Source organism: Leuresthes tenuis, unplaced genomic scaffold (assembly GCF_036924035.1).
Source record: "Leuresthes tenuis unplaced genomic scaffold, fLeuTen1.0.hap1 SCAF_10, whole genome shotgun sequence".
Classification (NCBI taxonomy): Eukaryota; Metazoa; Chordata; class Actinopteri; order Atheriniformes; family Atherinopsidae; genus Leuresthes; species Leuresthes tenuis.
In genome coordinates this window covers 2956806-2980302 of record NW_027325364.1, presented here as the reverse complement: position 1 = coordinate 2980302, position 23497 = coordinate 2956806, and the positions used below count along the sequence as shown (strand labels likewise).

Below are 23497 nucleotides of genomic sequence, written 5' to 3'. Positions count from 1 at the left end.
GTTTGGTCTGCCTGTTCGCTCCTGTTGGTCAGATAGACACAGTTTTAATTTGCAATCAGTGATGCAACTTTGCTTGTATAAATAAATTAAGATTTAATACAAAAATATTCTTAAAAGATAAATTAATAAAGCACTTTGTAAGTAGTGCCACTGCGCCTGTTGGAAGGTTTTACTGGTTTCACTCAGCTTTCTTTGGGACTTCAAATTTTACATTATTCGAGTGTATCTTGAATTTTTTTTTGTATAAATACTAAAGTTCAGACAAAGTTACTATTTTAACCTTATAAAGCTGTGTGGAATCTTTCTTTTTTTATATCCTGGAGCCGTTGGAGAGTTCCCTGTGCCTTTGGATGCACCTGCGCACTTTTGGAGAGGTCTCGTTCCTTCGCGTTTCTCTTTTGGCGTCGTTGGATTTTACTTCATGAAAATAATTTCCTTCCCGTTTTTGTCGTTCGAGTCCTCAAAAAAAGGGTCTGTTTGACCCTTAAATCTCCACACTAAAGCCTTTGCAGCCTCCCAGAGATGCTCCAGGGCTTGGGAACGCACAGAAGGCGGCTGACAGTCACTAGGAGTTCAGCTGCGCACTCACTGACTATTTCCCTTCAGTATCAACTGTATGGCTACTGGATGGAGCAGAATAAGTTTAAATTTTAGGGGGTAAGGTGGACTATTTCTGAGGAGGGGGTTTTCCTATTTTTTAAAAATTAAAAGCCATTTTATAATGCCATTTTGGAGATTATGGTTTTTTAAGGCCCAAGTGACCTTTTGTGGATTTTGGGGGCCAATTGGGCTCTTTAGAAATGGTTTTGTCCAATTTGTTCACCCCTACATATTCATCATACATGGAAGTGTCCTTTTTGCAGGGATTGCTGGGAAGAAGAAGAAGGCTGTCGAGGTTGGGACTTTGGAGAGGGAGTTATAGGCAGAGCTACTCTCAAAAGGTAAGAAATCCTCTCTTCTGCTGAGGCCAATGGTTCCCAATGTTGGCTGGGAGGCAGATAGAGACTATTTCCTTTGCATTTAGATAGAAAAATTGAGGTTTTCAGATGTATTTTAGTGCCTTTACTTTGTTAAATGCCAGGGAGGGTCAGAGCTTATGGTGTGCACTAACAAGGAAATATGGAGAGGTGGCTAGGGGGAGCCATAGCTGGGCAGGAAGGCAGTTTGCTGGCCTGTGCTGTAAGAAGAGGGGATGTGCTGCTTATTATAGCTCTCACAAAGTGAAGAACTCCGGATGGGACTTCATTGTTGTGTCTTAGTTTTCCTTCACATAGTTTATTTTGAGACAGTATTAGCCTCTGGGGTGTACTTCCTGAGAAAAGTGTCCCAACACACACACACACACCAGCTGATCTCTGTAGAGAACATAAACAGTCAGAAAACACAAAGAAGCACCAAGAAATGATTAAAAAAAGGCTTAAGAATGTTATTTGTGTACCTTCTGATAATTTAGATGAATTAAATCTGGATTAGCTTAGCATTGCTGTGAGCTCTGAAAACATTCAAGATGGCTGCTCCCCTGCCTGGACGCAGGTAAGAGCCGCCTGGCACTTCCTGATCAGACAGCTGGGCCTGTTTTCTGTGCACCCAATACGCACTTTAAGGTTTCTGCACAGCTCAAACACACGTTTTCGTTCTCCTGAAGCCGTGATCTGTAAGATGCACAGTAATGCAGAGTCAGTGAGACGCAGCCTGAGTCTTTCTGAGACCTGGGAGTGTTGTGCTGTCAGCCTGTGAAGGCCATGCTGTCACAGGGCACTGATTGGTTCAGTGGAGGTGACCCGTGTGAGCTCTAATTTACCCAATTATTATCCGCTCATCTTTATTTTTTCCATATATCCAATTACCAAACACTTTTAAATCTATTAGCATTTATTTTTCAAATTATTAAAAGTACAACCAATCGTCTGGTTAACTCATTTAAGAATGTTTTAAAGCCTCAAGTTAATTTAAGGATGATTTAATTAGCATTAAGGGTTAATTCTCTATTGCAGATGTAAATTCAGCCACCAGAGGCTGTTTGATTGTGCCCAAATCAGCCAGTTTGTGATGAATACTCCTCATATTATTAATATTACTGAAGAAATTCTAAAAACTATTTTTCAGGGAAACATTTTTTGCCATAAACTTGTGATTAACCCTTTAATTACCTGCATCGCCTCCTGAAATGTGTTTGTTTTATGTTGACAGATGAAGTGTCTCCTCCTGATGATGATCCTCTGTGAAAATAATGACACACAATAAAGAAATAAAAGGCACAAATAACATCTTTGGATGATTTGCTTGCTATCAAGCAACATTAATCAAGCAAATTTGTCCTTTTATCAACTGAATAATTGTAAAAAGGCAAAAAAAGCAAAACATCGGGGCAGATTTAAAGGCTCTCAGCACCAAAACTAGACAGTTTTTAGTCAAAAAATGTCCACATTTCACAACTGTGACGTTAGAAAATACATCAGATGTAGATTTAGTTTAATTTTCCCCACAAGTACTGAAATAAGTGAAGCGCCTCCTCGTGTTTTAGCTGATTACATTCAGGGAAAAGCATCATTTAAAGTTAGCCTGAAGCTAAAGGGTTAACTTTTGCTGAAGTGCGTCAGTCCACAGACGTGGTGCTGAAATCTGACGGTGTTTTTGTCACTGGGGGTAAATTACTGCCCCCTCTGGTGGTCACAGGGACTTGAAAAAGCAGACATCAGTAGGTTTGTTCCAGTGTGTGTTGGGTTCAGGGGCCTCTTCCCACTCAGCTGTGTGGGTTCCCAGTGCTGGTGGTGTGAATATCTTATTATTAGCTCCGGTGCACACATGCCAAAGCCAGAAGTGACAGTTGCAGGAGTGCACGAAGACTTTAAACACACACAGTTGTTTTCCGTGTCTGCAGAGGAGCTGTGACTCTCTGGCTGAAGCCACTGTCCTGTTTCAGGCCAGAAAAACACCCGTTCTGGATGTCAGCAGAGCCTTTCCTGCTCCCTTTTGTTCAGTTTTAGCTTAAAACATTTACAGATTTCATGCAAATGAGCCTGAATTGACGCAGCAGCAGCTCCTGTTACATGATAAACTAGTTTTTCAGCCCAGTCAGCCGTGGTATGTTTGCTCTGGAGCTATCAGCTCGGCCCGTAGAAACGCACGGAGAGCAGCCTGGTGCTGAAAGGCTGAAGTGCTCAGAGGAGCTGTGTCACGCAGAAGCTGTTAACTCCTTCACTGCTGGAGTCAGGGAGTGAACACTGTCTGTGGGTGCAGAGGCTCAGAAATGCTCTTTCTTTTCTTTCAGGGATCCTCCTGATCGGTATCCATTCAGTCAGACTTCCAGTGTGGGCTTTGATAGAGGAGGTTTGGTGTAAGTGAACCCAGCAGCAGCGCATTTCTCTGTGAAAGTGTCATAAAGTGTTGGTTCTCTGCCCTGGAAAAGGCACTGAAAGCGTCTGTCAGTGCTGGCAGGAACAGGACGAGTTTCTGTGTGTTAGCTGGACGTCGGCAGACCCTGAATCTTACTGCTGGATCAGTTTTGCTTGTCGTCCTTCAGCTGATTCATTGAGCAAAAAATGAGAGTCAGCCCAACTTTCTCCAGTCAATAATTTATGTTTTAATGTCATATTTAGGGCTCGTTATCATAATAAATAATTTACTGTTACTTTCCTCTGCTTATTTAGTCAAAATAGATTATTTCCCCAAGTCAGAAGGAACCTTTTAGGTCATAACCGGTTACTGAATCTTAAAGATTTAATAAGAAAATGTCAAATAAACTATATAGTGGAAACACAGATTAGCCATAATGCTAAAGTCTAATAAAAGTGAGGTGAATACGATCAGTTACCTTAACTCCCACGATACCTGGCAAGGCAGGGGTTAGACGTGAAGCTGAGGCCAGGATCTGTGCAAAGGGCCCTTTCTGATGGTGCCATGAGTGGTCAGAGCGCCACGAACGGGATGTTTTCAGCTGGCAGTTATCGGTTCCCACCAGACGGGATCTAAAGAAGGACAAGCAGTGAATACACAAAGGATCATGGGTACCAAGAGACTAATGTGGAGGGTAAAGGATGGTCATAAATATAATAAATATATAAAAAAATATACAAAAAAGTAACTTTATGTCAGCAGAGTGCCCAGTCTGACCCGTTTACCTTTGAAAGTCAATAGTTGGCATCCAAGTGGCTTTATCCTGTTAATCTAATTCAATCATATACAGATTATTAACCTAAACTTATTAACCCCCTTAAACGTGTCCCATTACACCGTTAGTAGGGTTGTGGAGTCAATATTTGTTGGTTTTTCTTTGAATTATAGTTAATCATGAAGCTGCTATAGTGAACAATCAGCTCCCTCTGGTGGCCAAAACAAGCACAGCATGATTGAAACATCAACCGGTAAATATCAGTTAAATTTCCACTCTGTTCTCAACAAAGTGTTGAAGGAGGACGTTGCAGTGCCTGTCTTTTGTTGGCTTGTCACCAAATTATTGGAACTGCAGATTTTAGAGGCTTTTCTTGTAGTTGCATCGATGACAAACACCAAAGATCACGAATTGTACTGCAGCTATGCAGAATACTAAGAGGCAAGGCTTCTCGTCTTAAAGGGGAACTCCTGTATTTTTAAACCTTATTTCTGGCATGAAATACGTTCATCTACTCACCGAGAACAGTTTGGTGAAAGTCGGCGTCCTTCAGAAGATATTTAGATAACTGGAGATCCATATAACGGAGTGAACGGGGCTTAGAGGATGCAGCCTCTAAATAAGGCATTATCTGTCTTTATTTCACCAATACTTTAAGAAGAATGAATGAATGAACGTGTGCTATAGCTCTGTTAGCTCATAGCTGCTGTTATGTGGCTACTTGCAGCTATAGGAGAGCTAACGGAGGGATTTCTACACAGGCACTCTACTGGGACCCCTTCATCCACACGCCCCCCTGCAGCACAGTTTATTCACTCCATCTTACTCAAAGTCGTCACGTTGTCAAAATCTGATAAATATCCTGCCATGTTGCACAAAACTATCAGCAGCAAACTCTGTGTGAAGTTAGCCGACTGTCACAGAGCACGGAGTGAATAAGCTGTGCTGCAGGGGGGCGTGTGGATGAAGTGGTCCCAGTAGAGTGCCTGTGTAGAAATCCCTCCGTTAGCTCTCCTATAGCTGCAAGTAGCCACATAACAGCAGCTATGAGCTAACAGAGCTATAGCACACGTTCATTCATTCATTCTTCTTAAAGTATTGGTGAAATAAAGACAGATGATGCCTTATTTAGAGGCTGCATCCTCTAAGCCCCGTTCACTCCGTTATATGGATCTCCAGTTATCTAAATATCTTCCGAAGGACGCCGACTTTCACCAAACTGTTCTCAGTGAGTAGATGAACGTATTTCATGCCAGAAATAAGGTTTAAAAACACCGGAGTTCCCCTTTAACTGAGCCAGTAAAGTGCGACTGGCTTGTTTTGTCCATTGTGCTTCACTTTTGCACATTAGTGTGCATGTGCACAGCTGACCTCCCTCTTCCCCTCTGTTCCAGATCACTTCACACAGTCAACATGATGGAAGAGGAGATCAATGAGGACCGAACCAAGCTGAAGCAGGGCCTGGTCAAAGTGCTCCAGTGTGTGGCCACCATCTCCTCGGCAGCAGCTGTGGTCAACCCCATTTTTGGCGTTGCCGGCTCTCTCCTCCGGGTGGTGCTGCACCACGTTGATGATGAAGATATCCGCACCCTGAAGCGGGAGTTTGGCTCGGTGCACCGGGCGCTGGACGAGATCTCCCAGCAGAACCGCAACATAATGGTGCAGATCAAGAAGGAAACGCTGGACGGCCAGTACTGCTGCGTGGAGGAGAACCTGAAGAACCAGTTCAGGAAGTTCATGGAGATGGTGGAGGCGCGGCCAGAGCACCGCCAGCGCAAGAAAGACGACTTCGAGGAGAGTTACGGCAATGACTTGGGTGACCAGAACCTGCACACGCTGTACGACGGCGTGGTGGGCAAACGGAAGCTCTTCAGCAGGCCCATCCTGGAGGTGTACCTGAAGCACTCGCAGGGCGACCGCCACACGATGGAGCGGCTCTGCACGCGCCTCACCTACCTGTTCTGCATCGGCCTCATCGCCCTCATGGGCTACGCCGCCGTCATCGGAGACGACGAGGAGGGCCTGAGCGAGGAGTGGGCCGAGAAGATGGAGCAGGTGCAGGAGAAGATGCAGGAAGCTCTGCGCAGGTGCAAGTGAAGACTGTCCTTCACCTTTATTCCTGCTCTCTCTCTCCCAGTAAACTGCTTCTTTTCCACACTTTATCCAAGCTCTTTTTTGTTGGTTTCACATCCGATTCACTCCTAAATTCACGTATGATGGATACGGGAAAGACAGCAGTGCTTTAAACTCTTAAAGAAAAACTATTATTAGACTCGGGATCATTACAAAGCACTTAAAGCTGGAGTTTTAATGTAGTTTTTGTTGAGGAAAATCCTCAGTAAGTTTCTGACATGATATTTAGTCCAGTTTAGTCCAGCTTCACTGTGGAACTTTGCAATATTTTACCATCTTTATGCACTTTCTTGCACCTTTCTGGGAAATCTCTACCTATTACACTACATAAGAAAAGGCATGTTGGGGTGGATAACTACATATATATATAAAACCGCCATGAAAAGTGTCCCAAAGTATGCAGAACTATGAATGTAACTATGATAAAAACACGTACTCCATGCAATCATACTGACATGTGTGCATATTAGCAGATCCAAATGGTATATTTAGTCTCTTATTCTGCTTTAAGTCAGACTTTACACTAATATTTCAGATGCTGCTGAGCTGAATTCTTTATTTTCTGCTCTAAAATGTCATTTTCGTCGGTTTAACATCAGCCCCGTGTGTTTCCACTGCAAACCGCCTCCGTGTGCTTCATGAAACTGTGGTATTTGAGTGCTGATAAAGAGCATTTCTGTAGGATTCTGTCACTTTTTGCACGGCAGCTTTTTATTCTGTTGGTTTATTTCGTGGGAGGTTTTTAAACTTTGAGCATCACACGCTTTGTGCCGTTCCTCGTCTAACCGACAGTGCCTAAATGTGCCAGTAGGTTTCTGACATTCTTCCCTTCCACTACGATGCTGGTGCAGTTTTTGTTTGCCTGTAATTAAATGTTCTTGTGTTTAGTTTTGAGTGAACTGGTATCAGCGGCTCCAGCTGGGTTTGATGCTCCAGAAGCCCATTTTTTACACTTTCCACACCCTTACTGCTCGCCTCCTCTCCATTAAAGACTGTTTTAAACTGCTTTGTGCGTCAGATCTCTTGTTACTAAACTAAATTGTCAAAATGCTCTTGAAATGTGGGGATATATATGGACGTCTGAAGGCTTTTTGAAATGTCATGTAAATATGTTGCCTTTTTTGTTCTTGGTTATATGCTCCATACATCATAAATAAACCAGAATAATACTGAGTTTGAGTGGTGTTTTAAATGATCTTCATCCTTCCAACCAGCAATAATATTCATTTTAAAAGTAATAAGATGCAGTTCTGTTCCCTTTAATTCAGTTTCAGGGAAGACTTGAAACAGTAACAAACTGATGTCGACAGTTTAGAAATGCGATGTTAATCTCTCACATATTACCTTTATGCTCATGTTACTTGTCCAAAATATACACATTTTCCACCTGTTTAGTTCTAAATGCTGCTTTGGGCCAAACAAATAGTTTCAAGTTAATCTTTTTAAAAGCATAAAGCATCTGCACGGAAACAAGGAGCAAAGTTTTCTCTTTTAACTAGATATGAGATGCTGGATTATTGGGACTACTTTCTCAGAGGAGGAATACATCGTTAGTGGGGTTAAATCACCCCGTTTTTTAAGCTTTTCTGGGGAAACCCATCTGGGTTGTCCTGCTTTCTCTGACAAGCAATATCAGAATGAATAAAAACAATAGAGAGGGTGGCGGCCATATTGTCTGACGTCACTGATCTGCTGACGGCTCCGTGAACTGTTGAGTCGAGCTGCGGTTGCGGCTCTGACCTTTATCTGGTGCGCGCTTCTTTCCCCAGAATGCGTGCACTTTATTTTTAATATTACATATTAGAGAAAAGGAAAAGCCGCGATGTAAATACCATCACTGGATTATCAAAGAAAGAGCCAAACTTTTCAAGAAAATATGGGAAAACAGTTTAAATTAATTTAATTCTAATAAAGTTTTTATTTAAATCTTGTGGAGATTTTCATCAGTAAAATCTGAGCAAATGGAACAGAAAATAAGCACCATAATCTAGAGAAACAGATAAAATTATATTCAGAAAGAAAGACACTATTTGACTGTTGAATATGAATCGTGTTCATTTCCTTACTTAAAATATAAAAAGCGATTATTTTGCATCAGTCTGTTAATCTTTATAAATATATTATAAACATTATTTTATCTTCCAAATATTTAGCTTTAGAACTCATAAAGAAATTAGTGTCACAGTAAAAGTGTGGATGAGCTATAATCAGATAGAAAAAGTGTATTTTACTGATCTGTACGCGAGAGGGCGCGCGCACTCTGCTTTCGTCACCACTGCACCTGTTCTGTGAATTCCCAAAGAGCCCCGAAAACTAAAGCATCACATCTGCATTTCACATCTGAAACCGACGTTCAAGTTTAAGGAAATCAAGTTTTAGAGGAAGATTTAAGCTGATGTGTTGGAGTTTAAATCCACATTTTTTTCTGCCTTTTACAGGATCCGAAGCGGGCAGGAGAATTCACCTCAGATGCAGCAGATGGATACATGACCGAGGTTAAGTTCCTCTGGAATGGCCCTCGTGCGTTTTTATCCAGATGAACAGGTTTGACTCATTTCTCAGAGTTGGGGAACCAAAACAGCAGGAAAACGTGCGTTTCAGGTATTTGTCGTGAAGACCTTTGAGGCTCTTAACCTGCTCCGCAGATTAATGAGCGTCTCTGAGCCGCGTCATCCGTCATGTCACGTGACGGAGCTTTTCTTTTTCACATCTCCTTCAGATGAATCCCCCCCTTTTTTTTCCAACTGAGGAAAATTAATAATTTAGCAGCCTTAAACTCTTGGTGGTGAATTAAATATGAATCCTACACATTATGTTGAATACATATTGATTTGTGGGTTTTTATTTGAATTTTTTGAGGGGAGGGAGGTGAGGAGGGTTCAGATGGGTGCTGTCAGGGCGCGTCGTGCGCGCACAGGAGTAGCGCCAGGGGGGTTAATTTGATCATCATTAAGGCCGCTCATTAAAAATATGCTTCTTCATTAAATAGATGTATCAGCTCCATAGTCTGCACGTGCAGTCGTGACAGAACAGAGGAGCGTGACGCACGTAGAATCTGTAGTTATAGATAAACAACGTTGGGTTGTCAGATTTCGCTCCGTGCACATTCAGCACATTCATGATCATTTAGACTTATGTAACAAATGTAAATGTTTGAGGGGTGTTTGTGTTTGTGGTAAAAATGAAAACTGATCAGATACCAGACACAGAAAATAAAAACAGCTTAATGGTGGTCTTACCTTCTGGTTTCAGCCCTTTGTCACATCAGTTGGAAACGTGTTGGTGATGCCTTTGCGCCAAGTGCGCAAAAAGAGCTGCTACAGCTTTAAAAAAGGCACGTCCGAGATATCTGCAAAAAGTTCACAATAAAAAGTATCTCAGCTGTTGTCCGTTTTGTTGACGAAGACGAATCCTCCTTTCATGGTGACTGAAAGAAAATGGACTCATCGCAGCTTTCAGTGCTCTTTCTTCCTCTCTCTCTCTCTCCATTTCGCACCCTCAGTCGCCCCCTCCATCGCAGACTTCCAGTGCGCATCTCTGAATCCCGCCGTGGACCCCGTCTCAGCTCCACAGCAAATGAGAGAACCGTGGGAATCTTCTTTAACTTGAAGAGGAAAAAAACTTGTTTGCAGCTGTTGGAGCTCATCGGGCGTGAAGGGGCAGCACAGACTCTCCATTCAGGTACAGAAAAAAACGCTCTTATTGTAGGAATGTGGTGAATGCCTTTATCTTCCATCTAAAGGGGTATAAAGCTGTAAGGTGTGTCCGATGCTCTCAGGGGATTTGTGCGTAAAAAGACTTCCGTTGCGCATTTGTTTTGGGTGCGCATGGCAGTTGAAGATTGTGCAGTTTAGACGCAGGAAAACAAGTTTTTCACTCATAAATGTATTAATTTATTCGCTCATACATATTTGGATTATTCAAGACCCAGTTAGAGCTGCTTATCGTCATCAAAAAAACATTTGACGGGTGTTTGTGACGCAGCATCTGGAGGACAGAAGTCTGAACGGAGAGGGCAAGGTAATTTATACAGACAATGTCAGACTGAAAGGAGGCATGAAAGGGGATTTTCAGACACGGTTTGGCCTTGGTCTGCTCCTCTCTGAGATGAGTCATGCACAGACTCAAGGGCATGTGTGCCGTTTTTTTCGTCTAACTATATCAGGCCCCCATTTTGTTTATGTGACGACATAACCTGCATTCTTTGGAGTTTTTTTTTTACCTGCAAACGTTTCGGACAACCTTTATCTCACAATTTATAGAATGCACGTTTTAAAAGTCTCACAGATCTGTCCTCTAAAATTAACAGAAGAGGAGAATTTTATGTTCGACATTAAGCTGGTCATATCAGAAATATGCTGCATAACTTGTTAGGAGCTGGAGGTTTTCTGGAGCTGCGTTTAGTGTCGGGTTTTATGAAAATGTGTGGGGGGGTTTATGAGGAAAGAAGATTTAAATCTATTTGGAAACTAACTGAAGAGAGTTTGAAACATATTGTGGTGCCATATAAAAATAAATGATCCCAAACTGAAAACCTTCAAAGGGATTTTATTCAAATTGTTGGAAGAATAACAGGAATGAAAATAAACACTCTGGGGTGTCCTATCTGTGCAAGGTTTTGGTTCCAGGGTGGGGGCTTTATGGACTGGGCTTGTTCAGGCTGTGAATCCTTGATGATCAGATTGGGATCTGGGGAATTTTCAGGCCCTTTGTCGGGTTTGTCAAGTTGTTCCTGAGCAGGTGTGGTTGGATGCGATGTCCGGCTCGGGGAGGCCACCGTCATAAGAGAGTGATTCTGCAATATGGAAGTGCACAGCAGTGTTTAGGTGGGGCTTTCTTGTCAAAGTAACACCTACATGAATGTCTCTGAGCAAAGCGTTGCATTGTAATAAGATGGTTAATGTTTCCTTCACTTAACTCGTTATGATTAGTTCAAATGTTGTGACTGATATATTCTGATTGTACTCATTAATCTTTGCTTTTCTTGTGAAATGCTTCAGATGTATATGAGGGAGATAAAACGCTAATAAACTATAAGAAGTGGTTGCATGTAGAGGATTTAAACCGGATCAGGTTGTGAACTGGGTTCCTCAACCTGATGCTCATCAGGAACCTTTCAAAAAATCTATCTATAGAGTTAAAGGGGAACTCCGGTATTTTTAAACCTTATTTCTGGCTTAAAATACATTTATATGCTCACCGAGAACAGTTTGGTGAAAGTCGGCGTCCTTCAGAAGATATTTAGATAACTGGAGATCCATATAACGGAGTGAACGGGGCTTAGAGGATGCAGCCTCTAAATAAGGCATTATCTGTCTTTATTTCACCAATACTTTTAGAAGAATGAATGAATGAACGTGTGCTATAGCTCTGTTAGCTCATAGCTGCTGTTATGTGGCTACTTGCAGCTATAGGAGAGCTAACGGAGGGATTTCTACACAGGCACTCTACTGGGCCCACTTCCTCCACACGCCCCCCTGCAGCACAGTTTATTCACTCCGTGCTCTGTGACAGTCGGCTAACTTCACACAGAGTTTGCTGCTGATAGTTTTGTGCAACATGGCAGGATATTTATCAGATTTTGACGACGTGGACGACGACTTTGAGTAAGATGGACGTTCTTACCGGAGTGAATGAGCTGTGCTGCAGGGGGGCGTGTGGATGAAGTGGTCCCAGTAGAGTGCCTGTGTAGAAATCCCTCCGTTAGCTCTCCTTTAGCTGCAAGTAGCCACATAACAGCAGCTATGAGCTAACAGAGCTATAGCACACGTTCATTCATTCATTCTTCTTAAAGTATTGGTGAAATAAAGACAGATAATGCCTTATTTAGAGGCTGCATCCTCTAAGCCCCGTTCACTCCGTTATATGGATCTCCAGTTATCTAAATATCTTCTGAAGGACGCCAACTTTCGCCAAACTGTTCTCAGTGAGCAGATGAACGTATTTCATGCCAGAAATAAGGTTTAAAAATACCGGAGTTCCCCTTTAATGACGTATGAAGTTTTATATCTAACAAGAGATTTTGTCCCTCTGTGTTCTAGAAAAATGACCAGTTCACTGGAAAAAGTTGTGGCCCAGAAGAAGGAGGCCATTGAGGCAGTGATGGATATGTTTGAGAGGGGGGCCGAGGTGTTGGCCAGCGCTGTGGGGGAGCTGTTTCCCCTTTGTGAGGCAGCCGCTCCGGTTCTACGACTGGCCTTAGACAATGTCCAGAGCAAAGAGGTCTTTTATGTCAAAGAGCAATTTCTGACAGTGAGGAACAAGCTCGATGTGCTCTCCAACCAGCTGGAAGACATCGACTGCGAGATCAAGAAGGGGAAGCTGGACTCGCACTACTTCTTGGTGGAGGAGAACATCAGGAACCAGTTTCGGAAGTATATGGATATTCTGGAGGCAAAGCACCAGTTCAGGCAGGTGAAGACCAGGCTTTTTTTGGAGCACTTTGCCAAAACTGGAGGAGAGAAGAACCTGTTTGTGCTCTATGATGCTCTGATGGGGACAAACGGCTTCGGAGAGCCGATTTTAGAGGTGGTGGAGAGGTAAGTTGGTGTGTTACATCATATTTATCATTCACTGTTTAAGAATTAAGTTACAAACGGGCTGTTTTGTAGGTATGTGGTGAGGAACCGTCGTCTCCTGGAAGATTTCTGTGTGAGGATGAAGGAGCTCTTTTGCTTGGGTTTGATAGCTCTGCTGGGCCACTGTGCCTTGACCCTGCAGAGCCAAGAGGAAGAGGAGGACAAAATCCAAGAGTGGAGCAGCAAAATAGAAGAAGTAGAGTCCAGGATGAAGACGACTATAGAGTCCTGTGTCGCTGCCTTCCCAGAGCAGGCAAAATTAGACGCCCAACGCCTTCTGAAAGAGAAGGAAGAGGAGAGCCTGCAAGAAACAACTCAGCAGCTTCTGGATTTCTTGGTGAAAAAGTACGACTGGGTCAGCTGGTCAGTGCGACTGATCAACCATTTGGGCAGCACCTACCGGAACTGGCGCGCTGGGGAGCATTTCCACCACGTGGCGGGACAGAACTGGTTCGAGGTGCTTCAGGTGAACAACATCAACCTGGTGGTGTCCTACAGCACCAACCCCCAGCCGGTGCCCCGGGACTGCATCCAGCAGCTGATGGAGGCCCAGGGGAAGAAGGGCAACGCCCCAGCGGTGGTGGAGGTGTTGGAGAAGCAGCTGTGCGGGTTTGTTGTTCACGCAGTCAGCCGCCACAAGCAGTCTGCAGCTGCATGGAGCTTTCCGGAAGACTGTCACTACTGGGAGAGGCACAAGAATGTGGCCATTTGTGTGCACTCAGAGTAAAGCCGATAAGTTCAATTCTTTAGGATTCTGCAGCAGTAATATGCGTATAAATGTAGCTTTGAATATCAGTATTTAACTTAATCATACTGAATCTGACATGCTAAATTCATCAGGGAATATTACTTTCCATATATACCAACATTTATTATTCACTGCAGACACTTTATAAGCATTAAGCGCCGAATCATCAAGAACAATATGAATAAACTCGGTCAAAATGCTTGAAAATTCTTCAGAAAAACTAGTACTCAGTATTTAACTTAATTATACTGAATCTGACATGCTAAATTCATCAGGGAATATTATTTTCCATATATACCAACATTTATTATTCACTCCAGACACTTTATAAGCATTAAGCGTCTAATTATCAAGAACAATATGAATAAACTCTGTCAAAATGCTTGAAAATTCTTCAGAAAAACTAGTACTCAGTATTTAACTTAATTATACTGAATCTGACATGCTAAATTCATCAGGGAATATTACTTTCCATATATACCAACATTTATTATTCACTGCAGACACTTTATAAGCATTAAGCGCCTAATCATCAAGAACAATATGAATAAACTCTGTCAAAATGCTTGAAAATTCTTCAGAAAAACTAGTACTCAGTATTTAACTTAATTATACTGAATCTTACATGCTAAATTCATCAGGGAATATTACTTTCCATGTATACCAACATTTATTATTCACTGCAGACACTTTATAAGCATTAAGCGCCGAATCATCAAGAACAATATGAATAAACTCGGTCAAAATGCTTGAAAATTCTTCAGAAAAACTAAATAAAGCCATATAAAAGTATGAATACAAGCAGTTTAACTGAGGAATTAAAAGTGCTCATTCTGATGGAAGATAACTTACGATTGAGCTGCTGCATTTGACTTTATTAGATGGTTACTGATGCTGTCAAAGTGGAAAAAATGGGTAAAGAGAGGTGTGTTCAAAATGTTTCCAACCAATGGATCATAATATGACATTTAAACACAGCTATAAGATCCAGTGTTTTTCCTCTGATACGCAGTTCTCCAGCAGCCTGGTCCAAAAAGTGTCCAAAACGTAGTGGAGTCAGAATAAAGGAGCAGAAATTCTGAGATCAAGGCAGTGTTCAGGCGAATTGATGTCGAAATGTCTCCATATATGGATTCTTATGTTAGCCTCTGCTTGTGCTTTTTAACACTAACCCTAATCATATCTAACCCGTGCATTTTTATGTCTAATGTTGAAACAAACAGTTCTTATAATAATAGTCGTTGGTGTAACTTCAACTTCAACACATTCCTATCAGTTTGATGTCATGAGAAAAACAATTTGCAATGTGTCCAATTTAGCCTTTAAAATGTCATTTTCCAATTTTTCTTTAGCACATGTGACAGTTTCATGTCACAATAAAGCAGACATAGACTTATAACAGTTCTGGAAAGGTGTAAAGGTTCCTATAAGTCTCCATTTTACTCTCCATTTTGTCTCTGGATGCACCACAGTCTCACTGAAGTTTGTGAAATTGTCAAGTAACAGGAGCTATTGTAAAGTGTTTTATTTATCTTTTATTTCCCGTACAAAGACACAGATATAACTGCATATAAGACATGTAGAAAAGCCTGCTTCAGAAGGGCTTCGGGCTTCCTTTTGTCTTCCTGTGATCGACTACTTTCTGTCATTATTTTCAGTTTATCCATCTCCTGTTTTAGTTCATTATTAGGTTAGAAAGGTTTAGACTTTGTAAAAGTTCTTGTTAGAACTGATAAAACACTTCAAACTTAAACATGAACCAAAGAAATATCCCTCTGAAATCCTTCACAATACAAAAAATCCACAATTTCTGACCATCAGCAGGTCTTTCCTTCACCTTTCACATTTTATTGTGAGACTTGGATGGAAATATATTCAGATGTAAAGTTAGCTTCACATTACTTTTTCAAATAGGAGAACAACTCATCAGATCTCTGAAGTACTGGACCAGAGTTCAACAGACACCTTTGAATTAAAGAAATTCAGTGTGAGTTGTGACTGTTTAAATACCAACAACCTGCATATTGTGTCACTATGTGGTTTTTACTCATTTATAAATGACAAAATCTGGTGAAAATGTCCCAGAAGTGTTGAGGTTTTTATCTCAGCTGTATTCTGTGATAATGCAGCCTAACATGAGACTCAGCTTCTGCACCTCCAGCTCTAACGAGGCTTTGCTGAGGCTGCATTTAAAGCACTGTGCTCCCATTTTGTCTCTGCTCAGCAGGCTGGCCTACATAACTCTGACAGCAAACGGAGAGGCTACTTCTTCAGGCGTGAAAAACAAGAGGTTGAGAGTTTGGCGCCGGAGACTCGACAATGTGCCTTGTGTTTTGAAAGAGTCCAACCTCTCAGGAGCCGAACCGAAGCCTGTGAACTCCGCTGTGCCTCTAACTGAGTGTGATTTGTGCTGCTCTGGTTTGAATTGTTCAGCCTGGATGGATTTTACTAACATAGAGATTATAAAAACTGCCGTGTTATTCAGCTTTTCTGTTCCTGATGTCCCTGCTCATGCTAAAAAATTACATTTTTTATTGGATATTTCAAACAAACCAGAGTAACTTTTACCTGAACTTTGACGTCATAATCTACAATGTTTAATATATCCCCCTTTAAAGGTATTGTGCAACTAATTAATGATTTGAAATCTTAATAAAATCAGTGCATTAACAACAGTCGGCATGGCTGTGATGCTTTATAACAATTACTGACAAAACACAGTAAATGGAAGTGTAAACACGTGTAATCTAATATCTGTCCTGCTCGTACAAATGTGATTTACACAGCGCTGATAGAGCCTGTGCGCATTAAAACGAGGCAGTGCACCCTCAGCAACAGGGACTCCAGCTAATTTAATTGATATTTACACATAAGTCAGCATTTCCTGACCGCAGCTCTGGTTTGATAGTCTATGAATAACCTTTGGCTGAGCTAATATCCTGCAGAAGAGCACCAAAGTGCTTGGCTTAGCAGGATGGCATCCGTCATAATGCTCTGTGTGGGTGCAGAGCCGGTGGTCATCGTCTCATATCTCAGTGGATCTGCAGGGTTTTTAGCTGCTTGGCCTCTCAGTCGTAAATCAAGCCTGTCAGAATCCATCCAGCGTTATCTGTTAAACAAAGCGCAGTGCAGGAGGAAGTGGACTGAGTGGAAACATCTGCTTTCTATGCATTGGTTGAAGAAAAGATCAGACGTATTGTTAATAAATGGTATAAAAGCTGGATTTCATGTCTGTAACAGTGGAAATGTGAACACTTTCTGAGAGCTGGAGAAACATATCTGCTCTTTGCTCTTTGTCAGGTTTTTTGTTGTTAGCTTTAAAAAGAAAAATACATTTTTTAAGTGTTTTAAGTATATTTTCTGTGAGTCAGGTGGGAAGTTTGACGTCAATCCCATTCTATTCAGTACAGGAACCTGATTTTCTTTGAATTATACTTGTTCGATTCATATGAAGTAGCTTGAGCTGTTTATCTTTAAATGTCAAATCAATTTCAACAGAGATGTTTGATAGTTTTTGATGTGGAATACCTGTGAATAGTCAGGGTCTTACCTGCAGAAGACAGCAGTCAGAGCGCTCTCTGTTTGGAGAATAAGAAGCTTTCCTAAATGGAGAGCTACAGCTAAAAGCTACTCAGAATGGGGCAACCAGAGAAGCTACATTCTCATGATCTAAAGCAACTCAAACCCAAAATGTTTCACATTTCAGATCGTTTTTGATGTGGAATACCTGTGAATAGTCAGGGTCTTACCTGCAGAAGACAGCAGTCAGAGCGCTCTCTGTTTGGAGAATAAGAAGCTTTCCTAAATGGAGAGCTACAGCTAAAAGCTACTCAGAATGGAGCCACCAGAGAAGCTACATTCTCATGATCTAAAGCAACTCAAACCCAAAAAGTTTCACATTTCAGATCGTTTTTGATGTGGAATACCTGTGAATAGTCAGGGTCTTACCTGCAGAAGACAGCAGTCAGAGCGCTCTCTGTTTGGAGAATAAGAAGCTTTCCTAAATGGAGAGCGACAGCTAAACGCTACTCAGAATGGGGCCACCAGAGAAGCTACATTCTCATGATCTAAAGCAACTCAAACCCAAAAAGTTTCACATTTCAGATCGTTTTTGATGTGGAATACCTGTGAATAGTCAGGGTCTTACCTGCAGAAGACAGCAGTCAGAGCGCTCTCTGTTTGGAGAATAAGAAGCTTTCCTAAATGGAGAGCTACAGCTAAAAGCTACTCAGAATGGAGCAACCAGAGAAGCTACATTCTCATGATCTAAAGCAACTCAAACCCAAAAAGTTTCACATTTCAGATCGTTTTTGATGTGGAATACCTGTGAATAGTAAGGGTCTTACCTGCAGAAGACAGCGGTCAGAGCGCTCTCTGTTTGGAGAATAAGAAGCTTTCCTAAATGGAGAGCTACAGCTAAAAGCTACTCAGAATGGGGCAACCAGAGAAGCTACATTCTCATGATCTAAAGCAACTCAAACCCAAAATGTTTCACATTTCAGATCGTTTTTGATGTGGAATACCTGTGAATAGTCAGGGTCTTACCTGCAGAAGACAGCAGTCAGAGCGCTCTCTATTTGGAGAATAAGAAGCTTTCCTAAATGAAGAGCTACAGCTAAAAGCTACTCAGAATGGGGCCACCAGAGAAGCTACATTCTCATGATCTAAAGCAACTCAAACCCAAAAAGTTTCACATTTCAGATCGTTTTTGATGTGGAATACCTGTGAATAGTCAGGGTCTTACCTGCAGAAGACAGCAGTTAGAGCGCTCTCTGTTTGGAGAATAAGAAGCTTTCCTAAATGGAGAGCTACAGCTAAAAGCTACTCAGAATGGGGCCACCAGAGAAGCTACATTCTCATGATCTAAAGCAACTCAAACCCAAAATGTTTCACATTTCACTTTCATTTGGAAGCCCAGTTTTTTTATGCCAAAGTGACGGGGTGTCGCTATGAAAGTCTTGAGGTTTGAGTTGTTTTGGATCATAATAAATGAACTGGTCTGGTGGCCCCGTGCAGAGTAGCTTTTAGCTTTAGCTCATACATCAGGAAAGCTTCTGATTCTCCAAACTAAGCGCACTCTGACTGCGGTTTACTGCTCAAGTACTGAAGAAAAAACATCCCATTGAAGACCAAACCTTAACCGAGTAGTTTGTAATGAAACAGTAACCGAATGCTGTCGGTATGGGACCTGATGTTGGCTCCTCCACATGGCAGCTGTGTGTAGAGATGTTTTCCAGCCCCTCCGACCTCCAAATGTGGACTTTTCAGATGTAAAGCAAAAATCAAAAGGTCATGGTCAAGATTATTTGTATAAGACAATGTAAAGAGATGAAAAGGTTTGAATATATGTCAACCTCAACTGTGTATAAAGCCAGCGTAAATAATGAGACTTAAAACCTGACAGTGACTGAGCACCTCTCATATTAAGAGGCAGACTGTTCCATAATTCAGGCTCAATCAGGCCTGGTTCTGAGCCTGAAACATGGAAATCTAGGAGGACCCGGGTTGATTTCAGCCCTCTAACTGGAGCCTGTCGGTGTAGTAACTCAGACACATATGACAGAGCCAAGCTTATTTCATGAAAGCTTACATTTTAGCCTGAAACTCAGAGGAAACCAGTTAATAGTGGCGAGCGTTCCCGTCGTCTCCTCCCCATCAGCATGCGAGCTGCATCATTCTGAACCAGCTGTAGGAAACTAATCCAATCCATGAAAAAAATTCTAATTCATTCCTTGACAAGTAAGACTTCACCAATAATTGATTTTCTGCCTAACTCTGTCTGTAAAAGGAAGTAAAGAGTGAGAAATAGATTCAATTTGCCTGACTATTTAGCATATTATCATTAGATTACTCATCCATTCATGTTCCCCACAGTTTTTTCACCCCATCTTGCTTTTAATATCAACATTTGAACTTGTAGACAAATAAGAAAATCTATCACAGTATTACAGTGATGGCAGAGAGGATTTAAGCCAGACCACATGCATTATTCAGTGGATAAATGGGTTGACAAACTAAGCCAAACAGCTTGGGAGTGCATGTAGGTTAAAGTGAGACAAGAATGGTTTTCTCTTCACAATTTCACACTTTTCATAGGATTTTATGTTATATCCTGCAAGGGATGGGAATCGGCTCCTGCTCGTTTGATTCCGTGGAATCGTTTATCCGCCCGCCTAACGATCGTGTTTATAGGTTCCGCTAACGTCTGACGCATTTGCGCGATGACGTCATGCGCTTCGGATTTTGGCTCAGAACGTTTCCAACATGGCGTCGAGGCAGAAGCGCCTGAAAGTTTGGTTATGTTTCAACAAAAAGGACAATACTAAGATCAGTTGCAACACGTGCAGAGCTGTGATCACATCAAAGGGGGAAATACCTCCAACATGCTGAAAGATTTGACCACACAGCATGGAATTATTTGCACGAATGTAAAGTCTTTGGCGCGCTGCTAAGCGATGGCGGCGACTCTCGTCTCAAAAGTCCCAGGTAACGTAAAACCTCCAGGTCCTGGAGGTCTTTTGTCACGCACTCCCGCCACACATTGTATTTATCACGCTAAAAAAAAATATTATAATAAAAATTTCTCTGGCACGCCGCTATCGCCATGGAAACGGCAGGAAACAAGCAGTCCCCCATGAGTCTGAGCTGAGCAGTTTTAGCTTTAGCTTATGCCTGCATTCAAAACTTGAGAGCCCTGTAACGTAAATTGTTCAGGTCCTGTTGATTGTAATGATGTTAGCGACATACTGTCTGAATAATTTCCATCTGATATTAACATTTAGTTGAGGAGGACTGCAGAGTGAGGCAGGCTCAGAGGCAGGCTCCCGCATACCTGCAGCTACCCCTTTCATCGAATGGGAAAAGTCAAATGAAAATAGATAAAAATGTTGGTGAGTACTTTAAATGAAAGTGTTACTGCAACCAAAGCCATTTGTACTATATATAACTGGGTGAGAATAGATAAGAGAACCAATAAGGAGCCGAATCGATAAGTGATATCGATAATGGAACCGGAATTACTAAATTCTTAACAATTCCCATCCCTATATCCTGCTCTTGCTTTGTTAAGACCTTTCATAATCCCTCATTTCAGTGTTCATTAAGCTCATGCAAAGTCCACTACAGGCTTCGGCATATCTCTGACTGCAATATCTTCACATAATCAGCATATTTGGTTATTTATGCTGCAAAAATAAAGCTTCCCTCTCAGGATTTATAAAGTATTATTGAATTAAATTCAGGTAAAAGAGCTGGGTCTGAATGAGAGCCTTGGATCGGAGCTGAGAGTCTCAAAAACTCTGAAAACAGAAGGAAAATGCTTGCTGTTCCCAAGCTTTAGTTAAACAAAATAAACTTTCAAACACCTCTAAGGATCACAAATCAAACAACTGACACAGAAATCATAGAGAATGTCTGAACTGGTGACACTTTTAGGTATTAAATTCCAGTTCAGAGCACTTTAGCACTGTGATTGTCAAAGATGTACCAGGTATTTGTTTCCAGGCTACAAAATGTTGGACAGTTCCTTTTATTTGAAGACACTGCTCGCCTGTAACTGCATTGTTTTAATGTAAAAACCAAGAGAAACTGTGTTGAAATGATGCAAAATCTACACTAAATATGGATGCAAACATCCTAAAAATAGCCTCAAATCAAAAAGCTCTTCACCTTCGTCATCACTGTCTCACTTTAAAACCACCAACACTTCAGTACAGAAGCAAAACAATGGAAAATGTGGTGTCACTGTGGAAATACTCAGACCTGACAGCGCACCTGATACCTTTCTGGCACAAAACCCTCCCACAATCAGAAATCCCAGACAGGTGACTAACATGTTTACTGGCTTTCATGTGTCAGGACTTTAATCCTACGCTGAAAAAACAGAAAATATGAAGCCGCCAGACCAGCCCCAGAAAGCAGAAGCTGAAATGCCACAACACAAAGCACCAAATAAAACTGCATCTGCCGTCGGACGAAAGTCCTTTTTACTTGTTGTTTTTGTATTTAAGTAAAACTCATCTCTTCAGATCTGTTTAAAAACCCCGTGTGGTGGAAGTTTTTTACTTTACAGTCAGGAGAGCTTTGGATTTCCTCAGCTTGCTGCCTGTGTGGACTGTATATCTGCACTGTGAGCCAGTGGATTCATTAGTGGTTGTGTGGGCTTTGCCTAGGAAACAACTATTGATCCAAGAGGCTCTTCTCCCACATAAAAGACTCTGGCTGCGGTAACCCGTCAATCCTGACTGTCGTTATGGGAAGACTGAAGCATCTGTGTACTGACAAATATACGACCGCAGCCATCTCGCTCACCCAGATATACACAGCTTTGTGGTTTAGGAAAGGGAAAAGTAAGGTTTTCAAAGTCAAAGCGAGAAATCCAAGGAGAAAATGGTATTGGAGGAGGTTTGCAGACAGAGGGCGCTATTGACATACAGAACTTAAGGAAATTGTGTTCTAAAACCATAGATAACCAGACATAAATAGTGTCTGGTGCTCCATTTTAGACTATTTTATCACAAAGATGATTTAAAAACATGAAAAGGTGCTGTTAAATGGTTATTAGTACATTTACATCTCAAAGGCTTCTCCCGTTTAGGAGCATGAAGTGAAAGTACATGTGGGGGCAGAGCAGACAGGAAGCAGCTCCAGTTCTTCATCTGCTGGGATTGTTTGTGTTTTAAATTCATAGAAAAACTTCAAATGATAAAAAAATAACAGTCAGAAAGCCATGATGGTGCAATTCTAGAAATAAACTGATAATATCCCCACAAAAAACATCTTGCTGCATCCCCAAATGCTCTCCTTTCCATCGAGCTGAATCTCCTCATCTCCAAGAGAAGATAGCAGCCAATATCAATATTTCATAAACAAATGAAAGACTGAATGGAGGCTAGCATCAGAGAGGCCCCGGAGGGGAGAGTCGATCAATGGTAGGAGCGCTCTGCCCGCCAACGTCTGCCAATCCCGAACCCTGCAGCATAACACTATTACCCATCAGTCCGAGTGGACAGATCGACCAGCCCGCCGCTCAGAGACAGGACTAATCCAATAAAAAGCATTAAAACATTTGTTCAGTGACACACTGGCTGCAGGTCTCAACCCAGACCCAGTGTCTGACTTTTTGAGTTGTTTTTTTTTAAGTGTTTCATGTAACTACTGTATTTGACTGGTTATAAAACCAACTAAAAGGGGAACTAAGAGCACCAAGATCAATCACATATTTAACGATTCAAAAGAAAATGACCAAATCTTAATGGGTTGTTCCCCTGAGGTTCATAAAATTCAGTTTGGGAGGTTTTTTTTGTAATCTTGTAGAATAAAAAGGCCCTTTCCTTTGCAGAGGATTAAGATTTGTTGTATTTAGTGACTTAATAAGGGTGTTGGTTGACTAATGAAACTTTAATTTAAGCAATTTATCACATACTCTTAGATAATAATTCATGGCAGAGATGATGGCATACAGATGATTAAATCAAAACCCCAATTTTGTGTCCTCTTGAAGCAAACTCAACCCAAGATGTAAAACCACGTATCTGCAGTACCTTAAACTTTATGCAAAGTTAATGTCTGATGTTTTTATGGTTGTTTTGCAGCTTAAAAAAATCCTATACAGTGTTAACTGATGTGTGCTGAAGTTAGTTTGTACTAAAATAAGTTAAGAACACACAATTATTAGCCACATTTAGCTTTTGTGCACTTTTGTCAGGGATGATTAGCTTAGCTGTTAGCAGTTAGCTTACGAGCTGATACCATCTCAAAGAAAATCTTTTACTTGCAGTCGTTTTTATGTTGGAATTACTGGGTTTACTTCAGTTACCATCAGCTAAGAACACACAATTATTAGCCACATTTAGCTTTTGTGCACTTTTGTCAGAGATGATTAGCTTAGCTGTTAGCAGTTAGCACACGAGCTGATACCATCTCAAA

At 41.5% G+C, this 23497-nt stretch overlaps 2 protein-coding genes and 1 long non-coding RNA gene across 3 annotated transcripts; 2 read left to right on the top strand and 1 right to left on the bottom strand.

Annotated features, from left to right (window-relative positions):
* LOC140315950 (uncharacterized) lies at positions 1-9569 on the bottom strand. The gene is made up of 3 exons (XR_011917300.1): positions 9484-9569; positions 3815-3968; positions 1-2219 (listed from the first exon to the last, which is right to left on the bottom strand). It is a non-coding gene; the product is annotated as an uncharacterized lncRNA (long non-coding RNA).
* Positions 3272-6856, top strand: rpz (rapunzel). The gene is made up of 2 exons (XM_072393562.1): positions 3272-3337; positions 5506-6856. The coding sequence occupies exon 2, from the start codon at positions 5525-5527 to the stop codon at positions 6206-6208; it is 684 nt and encodes a 227-aa protein (XP_072249663.1). The 5' UTR covers positions 3272-3337; positions 5506-5524; the 3' UTR covers positions 6209-6856.
* A 275-nt stretch (positions 9570-9844) lies between the features above and the next one.
* Positions 9845-16833, top strand: LOC140315947 (protein rapunzel-like). The gene is made up of 3 exons (XM_072393561.1): positions 9845-9925; positions 12286-12783; positions 12856-16833. Exons 2-3 carry the CDS (start codon positions 12290-12292, stop codon positions 13547-13549), a joined length of 1188 nt encoding a protein of 395 aa, XP_072249662.1. The 5' UTR covers positions 9845-9925; positions 12286-12289; the 3' UTR covers positions 13550-16833.
* The last annotated feature ends 6664 nt before the right edge of the window (positions 16834-23497 follow it).